At 32.4% G+C, this 11778-nt stretch overlaps 1 protein-coding gene across 1 annotated transcript; it reads left to right on the top strand.

Moving 5' to 3' along the window:
- Positions 1-11077: 11077 nt before the first annotated feature.
- LOC108965704 (gamma-glutamylcyclotransferase-like) lies at positions 11078-11731 on the top strand. Its single transcript, XM_018928283.1, has 2 exons — positions 11078-11158; positions 11220-11731. The coding sequence occupies exon 2, from the start codon at positions 11379-11381 to the stop codon at positions 11709-11711; it is 333 nt and encodes a 110-aa protein (XP_018783828.1). The 5' UTR covers positions 11078-11158; positions 11220-11378; the 3' UTR covers positions 11712-11731.
- The last annotated feature ends 47 nt before the right edge of the window (positions 11732-11778 follow it).

Below are 11778 nucleotides of genomic sequence, written 5' to 3'. Positions count from 1 at the left end.
TTTAGATCGGTCAGTTTGCATGGCAGTTAGATGCTATCGTACTATAGTTCTACGGCCTTAACATTGTTTTCGGAATTTGTGCGGTTGCTTTGAAAATAGAAAGAAAGGATATGAATTTCACATACTGCAACTCCAAACAGTCCACTTGCCAATAGCATAGATCAATACCTCTAAAGTGATGGTTATATAGATATAGCTGCAAAATTAAAATTAGCTTTCTATAAATTTATAGCAAATGAGTCAACGAAATGAATAATTGTATCACTAAACAAGCAAAACTAACTTCGAAATAGTTTTTGATGTTATTGCACAACAGCTCTTTGAGAACCCAAACCCAAAAAGAAGATTTTTATATACAGGTTTTGTCCGGCAAGTATTAGTCCGTTTAAGAAAGTGTATTTAACCAATCGTTACAGTTCTTTAAAAAATTTCAAAATATTGAAGAGCCGAGGTGCATGCTGTTTTGATCCCCTTTCATCGATCTTTTAGGCAAGGAAACAAAAAACATTCCGGGACAGCCACAACTGGGATGTAGGGCGGCTGCGGAAGCGTTGGGATGCCGACCTCAGTTATGTAGCTGTTCACAAGATAGGCGGTGTGTGCCGGAGCGTTGTCGTGGTGCAATGTCTTGCCGTACCCAATTGACCCTTCGTTTGCGTCTCTTGAGGACATCCACGTAAAATTTGGGGTTAAAGGTTTGTCCAGAAGGAATAAATTCATAGTGGACGATGCCTTTGATATCAAAAAAGACAAATTGTAAGTAACTTATCTTTGGATTTGTCCGTTTTTCCGGTCTTCATCAGCGTCCTTTTCCCGGCCCTCCAAAATGGCCTGGTGCCACCGAAACACGCCACTTATTACTAAAGCAACATCTGTGTAAGCCTGCTTGATCATATCAAACGTCTCTGTTGCAGACTTACCGTGTTTCACACTGAATTTAATCACGTACTTCTGTTGTCACGAATGTTGAATTTTGGACTTGAACCACTCACAGAAACATGCCGCGCGTAAATGTGTGCCCTGACTTTTCAAGTGCTTGGAAACAACTGAACTCGTTCGTTAGCTAGGAACGGCGTCTACCGAATCCAGTTGTTGCGCGAACGCCCCGAAATACAGTCCCGGCGGAAGAAAATCAGTCTCATTACCGGACAAACCCTATACATAGGATAACAAGGGAAATACAAATAAACGATTATATTGTTCTAAAAACAGAAACATTCGTTGGTTGATCTTTCATAAACATTGGAATTAACTTTCAGCTTTCACTGTTGCCTCTGATTGTGTCTGCCTTAAGTAAGTTATGAGTCTAGTGGGCAACTTTGACCTCGGAGTCTGTCACACAATACGATAAAACAGCCAAAAAGTGCGTCGAGAGCACAAGAAATTGATGCTTTACTTACTCTCCAATTAAATGTGCTCCTCCAGCATTTGCACTTTGCATGGTGCAAATTAAATTAATATTTACCGCTCTTGCAACAACTGCAATTAGTCATGACTCGTGAGTAATGCTGTAAAATGAATTAAGGCAAAGAGAAAGAGCTATGTAAATTCAAAACTCAAAAACCACGAAAGCATACAGTTTCAAGCCGCAATAAAAGTTGTGAATGAAGCAAATATATAAAAATAAATATATAATGTGTGTGCACAATTATTAATGGTCGCGCAATCAGCACGCGAAAGGTAATTAATTAGTGCTGCAAAAAGAACGATACAGTGGTACAAGTGTGAGAAAAAGCGAAACGAGTTTGCAGGAAGGAAAATTTGCGTAAAGATATGGAAATGTTGGTAACTAAGGCGGCTAAGATTTTATTTGAGATGAAATCAGATCCTTAATATATTTTTCTGTACAAAAGCAATATGATTTAAACGTGTTATGGAGCAAACAATTTCATTGTCTCTGAACTACTATGTTTTGATGACTTTATGCTTATAAAAAAGCACCAATAGAATAATATGTGGAAGCCAACTATATTGAAGTGATATCATCCTCTTCTATCTGTTTATTGCATAGTTATTGTTGTTATCCGAAAAATATAGAGTCCTCTGAATTTAGAGCCTTCTCTAAATATTATAGAGTACCTACCGTTAGAAGAACATTTTTCAAAAGAAATTTTTCACTATCTCCATTTTCTCTTCACTGTTTCGATTCACGCTTCCAACTTCAAGTGGATGCCTATTCGATTCGCATGAATTAAAGTACTCAAATAATCAATCAGCCGCATACGAGTGGACTCAACGTATGAGAGAGGCCGCGATAATGTAGCAATTGAAACCATTTTACGAGAAACAGCTATAATTAAACTAGCGAAAATAAAAAGTAAAGTGCAGCGCAATGGAAATGATAAATGGATAAATATGTGTAACTTTCGAGTTGTGGTTTAGTAATTGAAAAAATGTAAATTAATGAAAATTAAACGAAATGAAATATTTGTCACTACATATACAACACGCTATATAAAAGAAGAAGAAGCATTCAGCGTTAAAAAGGAAAAAAAGTAATTTCAAATTGTTTTAGTTTTTTCTATTTCTATAATTTGTTTTTTTTTTTTTTTTTTTTTTTTTTTTTTTTTGTGTATGAATCTTTTCATACATAAACGGAAACCTATTTAGCAAACATTTGTGGTTATTATTTTATAATATAAACTACAATTTTTTTACTGTTGAGTTCACTCAGTTTTACACAAGAATAATTTAATTAATTTACACAGCATAATTCCAACCGAAAGAACCGACTTTTTAATTGCCATTAAAGTCGATTTTATTGTGTCAAATTGCAGCGATTAACATATTTTCTGCCATAAGTAAGTAATCAATATAAAGTTGTGAGTATTTTTATTTTTTAGGCAAAATTTTGTTTACTTAAAATGTATGAAAGTTACTATGATATTTATTTTATAATAAAAAAAAAGAATGCTGTGCCTAAAGCAAAAGCTCACACTTCCAATCTCTGTCTGTCGGTCTTCCTCTGTATCTCTATTTTCCATCCTCAAATTATATGATAAATTATTAAATAATAGAAAAATGTTATGTTTTTACATTATATTGCTCAAGAGGAGTTTGTTAGCTCCGGTAATCTTTAATCATGAAGAAGAGAAAAAAAAATGTTTCCCAATCTTCAAAAATGAATACTTTACCTTGCAGTGTTGTCCTTGTCAAAAATGGATAACGTGTTTGTAGATGGACGTAATTGGTACACGAATATTTTGTATGTTTTTGGTCTGATTGGCAGAGAATCATCAACTATGGGTCAACAAATCAAAAGTCTGTGGGAACCAATCGGCAAGAAGCGGCCAGATTCGTCTACGTTAAAACATTTCATCCAAACTCCACCTCAGTTACATGTAATATATGGTGCCATCTTAAGACCTGCTAAGGTCTTAAAACTCATTACCTATGATATGTCAGTCAAGTTCTTATCTGACCAAATATTGCCAATACACGATGCGACACTTGTCCCTACGGCTGTGCAATTTGCATCTAGTTCGCGCACACTCCCACCACACCAATCGAGTGAACAATAAAGGTCCTCAATGACTACAAGTAGTTCAAATTGGCAGCATGGCTCTCAGTGGGACCTACGATTCTGGTAGCGTTGAACTTGTGAAAAGAGTACACTTCTAGTGGTCATTGCACAATATACACGCCCTTCACAGTAGAAGAGGTGGTGGACCATGATCTATATGAGTGGTTAGAAATCATCAGTACTGTTTCAAGGTCAAAACTCTAGGAATTAAACAGAGAGCGGTGTCTTCTCCCCACTACTGTTAACTTCTATGTTTCGAAATCCGCCTGAGGGCATTTTCATCACTTATAGATATAACGCAGACGAAGATGCTTCAGACGTGTCAAAATACAGCCGCTTAGCCTCCTAATAAATGATTCAATCTACTTATAAATCGTAAACCCTACTTAATAGTTYAATTTATAAATATCCTATTTATGTTAGTCCAGTTTTGTCCTTTAAATAAAAACTCTCTCTAATATCTACTTCCCAGAGAACTTATTTACACACTTTTTACTTTTCCCAACATTCATGTTATTTCGCCTGTCACATGGCCTCTATCAAACCATCAACTAATTTTGCTCACAAAACCCAATACAGCGCTGCCTTATCTGTCACAATTTCATCAGCCCCTATTGCTGTCATTTGACTGACTTCATTGACTGTCAAAAGTCAGTTAAAATGCGGCTGTCAATTGACAATTTTCAAGGGTCAACGATAATCTAAAATGAAAACCGAATAAAAAAAAAAAAACTACAAGTTTCATAAAATGGAAAACGAAAAAGTGTACACGTACTCTTGTGAGTAAGTATTTGTTTATACGATACCATATACATAGTTATATATTAACTTAGTTACGCTGTCGATTCACACCCACACTGTTTGCACATCACTTATCACTTTCAACTAATCAACGGCATTTTGTGTGCCCATCACGTGCGCCTCTGTGTGTAAGTGACCAAATTTGCATTTTAAATGCGCATTTATCACGTGCTAGCATATTGAAGGCAAACGACATGCACACACACGCACACGCTGTCATGCATCATTCGCCGGTGAGTATAAAATTCGGCATGTGCAACACTGGTGGCATGGCCGCAAGCGAATAAATACGGCAATTGTGGTTTTGAATCGAAACATTTCATATATTTATGTAGACACTTTTCTATGTATGTGTGCGTTTGTATGTATGTATTTAGACACGAACATAGAATATTGTGGCTTATTGTAATGTGATCAAGCGTATGTTACACGGACCTCTTGTGACAGTTGAGCTCACATCTGACATAACAAGAGTAACTAACATGATAATTACGATCAAGCATACATGCGCACATCCTTAATGTTGCATATACAAGTATGTATGTACATATTTATAAAACATATATTTGTAAATATTTGCTCTGAGTGTTATTCGAATTTTTTTACAATTTTTTAGACTCGTATATTCTGTACTATTTACATATGTAAAATATTTAAAATTTACAATTTTTTAGACTCGTACGTTCTGTACTATTTACATATGTAAAATATTTAAAATTTTTATATGATAATTAAAACATTGTTAATTGTACTCAGTTGGAAATTTTAAATATAACCACAATTGTACAGAAAATTCCAACTTGAATATTCAAATAATAAGCCATACAAACAAAAAAGTGTTACCATCGAAATTTAAAAAAAAAATAATTATATTCAATATTAATTTAAAATTTTCAACAAATTGAATTTTCATTACTAAAATTCTTTTGCTCATGGGTCTGTGTGAAACTATACTAAAAACAGTGCTGCCACCCTCAATAAATATTTAAATACACACACATTATGCTAAAATTAAAACTTAATTTCCAAAATGTTCATTAAAAATTAGTGTAAATTAGAAATATAGAATATGGTGTTGCCACCTAATTTTAAAGAAATATATATATGTAAATTTGAAGTTTTTTTATTTATTCTAACTTTAAGTCAATAAAGAGATTGTTCGATACTTTAAATTTCTTCAATGCTCTTGTTTCAAAACAAATTAAAAACAGAGTTGCCACCTTACAATAATTGATGAAAATGATTTTCGGGTACAATTTTAAAACTAAATAAATAAATAAAGTGTTAACATAAAATCAATTTAAAGTAAAAATATGAGGTCTTGCCACCTAATGTAAAATAAAGGATATACATACATATATATATATATTTTGCAGAAAACAAATCGCTCAATCTAACATTAATTCATCGTTAGCTTCTTTTTTTCACACATACTTGTGGGCCCGGTAGGATTTTTCTAGAACCGTGTATTCTCATATGGAAACCGCTACAAGATATTTCTGATCAACAGCTCCAAGAAAAATTAAGACACTGTCATTAATTAAGACTTTGTTATAATCATCTGGGCACCTCTTTCGTGAGCTATAGATTCTATCCGTAAAATAGGAAGAATTTATATATCATATGAAACTAGGAAGACAAGTATATAACACTTACCAAATCTTTTTATTTTTTCTTCCTTTTTTTAATTCAGAAACATCTTTAAAGTTTTACTATAATCTAGTGGGGGTCAATATGAGTACGTTAATGCTGTTCTTACAATTTTAGCTTAATGATAGTTGGCCTAAAGTGGTAGTCAATCATTCTTCTATCTAAGATGACCTAAACTTTTTTAACCTAATTCATTTTGCTTATTTTTCGATATATGTACTTAACCATAATGTATGTGTTTATCTGAAGATTATTTGATTTATATTACACTTAGCTCAAAAACAATTTTGTCTTTAAATATTTTCTCATAGCACTCAACCTAACTTTTACTGCCAAAATGGCAGAATAATTTAAGCGAAATCAATGACCTTTTGATTTTAATATAGATAACTGTATATACGAAAATCTTTAAGAGTTCTTCCTTCACATACAAAAATATATACATATTTGTATCATAGTAGCTCGCTCGCATGCGATGATTGATTACAGCGTAACTCTTTTTGCAACTAATTCACGCCACTATTAACTTTTACTCATCACATTATTCCTTACAGTATGATTTGTATGCCGTTTGCTAAATTTAGTTTATGAAATATGACTCTCTTTGGACAAATTTAGTTAAGCACGCACTTGTGCGTTATTTAAGCATATTTTAAGGCGTTAACATCAATCGATACGGTTTACTTTGATATAGTATATATTGCAAAATAGTAATAAATATATATATATAGTTTTGAAGCTAAAAATAAGTTCTTTATTAATAAAAATTTAAAATATACAAATTTTCCTCAATAAAATTTTTAGACAGCACAAATTTATCTCTTTGTGTTTTATTTTCTCGTGTATTTATGCAAATAAGGAACCTACAACAACTTAAATTTAAATCATAGAAAAAATATTCAAAAAATATTAGCACAAAATCATATAAATATTATGTGTATATTTGTTTACATATGCCTGATATGAAACCAATTTGTGCCAAGAAGTCAAAATACGTTTGCGAACCCTCGTCTTAACCAAATCATGATTGCTTAAACACAGCGATTTCATATTTCAGCTAGCCAAAAGCTACACACTTATCAGTAGGGACATACATCTAAAATATGTGCTTCTTACATATATAATATTTATATACATATAGGGATGTAATATAAATATACATCAGAATGTACATATCTGTCAGTTGCCTGTGAATTTATAATCGGAAATATTTGTCAACAGACTTGGAATTGTTCCTCACCGCAATAGCACGCGGGCGCTGTTTACACCAGCCAATAACATTTGGTGACAAAAGTTGGCAGTGTAAATTTCGTTGGTGACACCACAAGAATCCATTTATCATTATGTTGTCATTTTTTCATTTCGAGAGCTCAGCAAAAAATCAGATAAGTTAGTTAAAGTGTACAAGAGGGTAGTGATTTATTTGGATATGCTGAAGGCATGTGCCTATATGAGAATTACATATAAGAGATAAATACATATGGTATATGTGTATGTATGTACACATATAAACATCTTCTTGATTATCTAACCCATATAAGTTAGAGTTACATATATATAATTTCATAAATACGCACAGTGGGCGTGAGTGGCGTAAAATATGTTTGAAATTTTATTTATAATTTAAAAATTCAATAAAAACTTAAATCTACAAATAAAAATTCATAAAGACTAAACTCAAAGAAATTATTACTAGTAAATTTATTTAATAGCTCTTATCTATAACTTTTATTTCATTTCATTTTTATTTTACATGGATCAAGCGCTCATGCCCTTGAAGTATAAATACTCACGAACTACTATGAGCCTTAAAATTAATATCACTCATACGCCCCGTTGACTGTGAATTTTAATTTTCGCAAGCGGTATTTTGAAATGTACCGTTTACAGTACAACATCTAACAGACACAATATCTAACAGTAAGAGCAGTTAGCAACGCCAGCCACCTATGCATAACGGGAAATTTAGCCAACGTCAGGGAGTTTGTCTTTGCTAAGAAAAAACAGCTGATAAAACACAGAGTGTGTCAGAGGAGCAGAAAATGTATATTTCTACAGAACAATACATATATATGTAAATAATTTTTTTAAGGCAACATTTGAACGTTTCTCAGTACAAGATATTTCAGATAGCTCATTTTTATATTCGTCGGTAAAAATATATTATTTTGATGTATTGTGTATTGCGGATATTGCAGGAAATCACTTAGCATATACAAGAACCGGCTGTATCATTGCAATGCTTGAGTTACCACAGTTTTCTTTTGAAGTACTGTGCGAACAAAAAATGTATATGTTTTATTAAAAACAAAAACATATTACTTTAGCACCCTGTGCGATATATTCGAAAAACAAAAATACATCAGCACCCTGCTTGGAGAATTTGAAGTATCTAAAGATGTACGTTTAAAAACAAATCTTCATATAAATATTTATAATAGAACTTAAAAAGAAAATAGCGGATTATGCTGCAAAGTAAATTTGAGTAGTGCACAATATTAAAAAAGAAAAACAAGTAAAGAAAGACTAAGTTCGGGTGCAACCGAACATTTTATACTCTTGTAATTTACAAGAATCAAAGGTAGGGAAATACTTTAGTGTTCAAAAATCCTTATATGGGGACTAGGCCAATTTTTATCTCAAATTTATCTATTTTAGACACAAAGATGCACCGTTATGAGCAAAAACACGGTATCTCAATTTCATTGGGTGATGTATGCAGTACAAAGAAGTATTGGCCCGATTCAAACTATATTTGACATACAGACATACCATTTTACGAGAAGGATTATCCCTTAATTTCAGTTATATTTACCACACATTGACCGATACTTTTGAACAAAAGTCAACTTTAGGTACTGTGGCCCATTTGCTCGGTACCTAGGGTCTTAAAAAGTATCTATACATAACTATGTAAAAACAGACATGTCCACAAATATATTTTGAATAAATGAATACCAGTCAATATAGTAAATCACTGAAATTCTTATCTCTCAAAAAATTCAAAACTGCAAATAATTAGTATATACATACGTACTTTAAAATCTTAATGAATATATTAGGTATTGCACATTATCACCAATTAGCAATTGAGAAACTACGCATTATTTATTCTTGATTAAAACCCAGTTTTAATGTAATTCGCGTGGCAGAGGCATCGAGCACGTCTAATACAAATGAAACACCATTAATGGGGGCTTTTGCGTTTCATGGTAAAAAAAAGTGTTTTTTTTTTTTTTGCGAATTAATTAATTAATTTGTTAAGTATGGATTGAGTAATTTCATTCGGACTGTTTTTACACCATTGGATAATTTTTTTCGTCACTTATCAGTTGATAAACCTTTAACGTGTTTTTCTCAAAACTACCTTTTCAAAGTCCGTGTTCACTGTCATGTTAAAACTACTTGATCGATTCATTTCTTACTTTGAGACATATAAAATACCTCCCCCCACCGTTTACTAATATTTTTTTTTTATATTAAGAGTGTTTTCCACCCACAACCTGGAAAATGACAGTTTCACTTTAAAGGGCCGGCAAAAGCTTTTAACGAAAAAAAAACATTAAAAATGATCAGAAAATGATGGGATTTGGTTATAATTTGACTAATTTTTCTTGGTTTTTTATATTGATGCAAAATATTCTCACCGTGTAGCTTGTTTGAAAATAATAGACAACCATAAGTATACGGGCACAAGATTACCTACATATGTATCTCTCTATTCATATTTTCTAAAAAATCCAGCTAATCAAAATTAAATCAGCCTTTATGTTTCTGCTGTGCGCAAACCAAATAAAACTAAATCCCATTTGATTCTATTATACGTGAATGGGTGACGACCTTTCCCACAAACTTTAATAGAAATCAAGGAGATTTCCTATTTAAAGTAAGCGCGCAGTTTATAGACTCATTAATAGCATTACTTAAGCGAGTGACGCGAGATAATCGAAGCAACAAAGTATATACTCGAAACAATAACAAATAATAATATTATTAAATTGCTGAAATATTAGCGAAAAAACGATAATTATTTTATGTTTACTGCAAATCATCCCGAGTAAAAAAAAGTTGTATAACAAGAAACGATTTCTTACTCCTCTTAGAATTATTTTCGGCAAAATTTTATTATTTCTTATATATTGATATGAAAGAAATGGTCTTCGTTATTGGATGTGTGAAATCTACTAATTAAATAATATAATATTACAAACAATAATATGATTACTTAATTTTAAAAATTATTTTTACTTCGGCAGCTTTCACCTTCTTATCTTATTTATTTTCGTTTTGAAATAATTTATTCTCTTTTTCTTGTTAATTATGCAGATTAATAAAATTGTCTAACAGAAATTCAATGCAAATTACCTATTCGCAACTTTGTTATCTAATTATTTGACTATCATATTAATAAAAACTTTGAACTTACAATAGGGTCTTACGTTCATGGAATGAATCTTTTTGCTCACCTTTTGTTGAATGAGTACTCAAATAAATAAAATTGTCACATTTCGAATGATGATAATCCACAGGCCATTGTTGAGACGACGTTACATTATTAATATGTTACACTTTGGTGTGCTATATAGGCGGGGTGCAACATTAGTCAATATTTCTTCAAAAATGAAGCTGGTCATAATTTTACAGTCATTGAAGAACCCTGTAGAGCTATAGTTAGTGGCTTTTTCGTGTCTGAATTGGCGGATTTTGATGCGGACAACTACCTTGGACCTTTGGATTCAACAAGACGGCGCTACCCTCCATACAGTCAACGAAAAATCGATTTATTGAAGGAATTTTTTGGTGAGCGTACTACCTCGCTTAATACGCCTGCGACGATGCCTCCGTGACCGTGTGATTCAACACCGGTGAACTATTCTTTCTGTACCAGTAATCGGCTGTCTGTAGTTCATAAAAGAAGTACCATTAGAATAATTTCGATATCTGGAAACTGGAAAAACAGAATAAAAAAAAAAAAGACTCGAAAGAGAATAAATACTACAAACGATAATAATATTGGAGAGAAAATTTGTCAGAAACAAAATTATACTGAGAAAGCCCAAGATGTTCCCATAAGTAGAACAAAGTATAGCGCACAAATCAGCAATTATATCAACATAGGCTCAATCTAATAAGTCAAACAATAACACAAAATACATATATGTAAAACGACAGATGACAAAGTAGGTGAGCGAAAAAATATATTATATATTAGTGAGATCGTACATACAAGTATATACAAGTTTAGTATTCAAATTCAAACGCCATACCGAAGCTATCTACAACAGTAAGCCACTCAAGTGTTGGCAGTCGACATTAGACAAACCAGGTGTGTAGACGCAAAGCAGTCAAGAAATTTCGTAAATAAATTGTGTTACATTTAAAAACTTGTAATCTTTGAAAAGAAATGCTTTACTATAGTTTACTGTTAATATTACCATTATCCTTATGGTCCTGCGTGAGTGCTTACGTTATACCAAGAGACTTACCAGAGCGCGTGGGAGATAAGTTCATATACTTCGGCTATGGCAGCAATATGTTGACCAAACGCATACATATACAAAATCCGACCGCGGTGAAAATTGGTATGGGCATATTGAAGGATTACCGATTGGATTTTAATACCTACACGGAACGTTGGGGCGGTGCACCAGCGACTATTGTGCCTACGCCTGGCGCATACGTTTATGGCACACTGTGGGAGATATCGTTAAGCAATTTGGATGATATTGATGAGTGAGTTGACATTTTTTTTATATGGCAAACAAAATTTCGAACAAAAAATATTAAAAAAAAAAATTATTATT

The sequence above is a fragment of the Bactrocera latifrons genome, unplaced genomic scaffold (genome assembly GCF_001853355.1).
Source record: "Bactrocera latifrons isolate USDA-ARS-PBARC rearing strain unplaced genomic scaffold, ASM185335v1 scaffold_146, whole genome shotgun sequence".
NCBI lineage: Eukaryota > Metazoa > Arthropoda > Insecta > Diptera > Tephritidae > Bactrocera > Bactrocera latifrons.
This window is presented reverse-complemented; position numbering and strand designations above follow the sequence as displayed.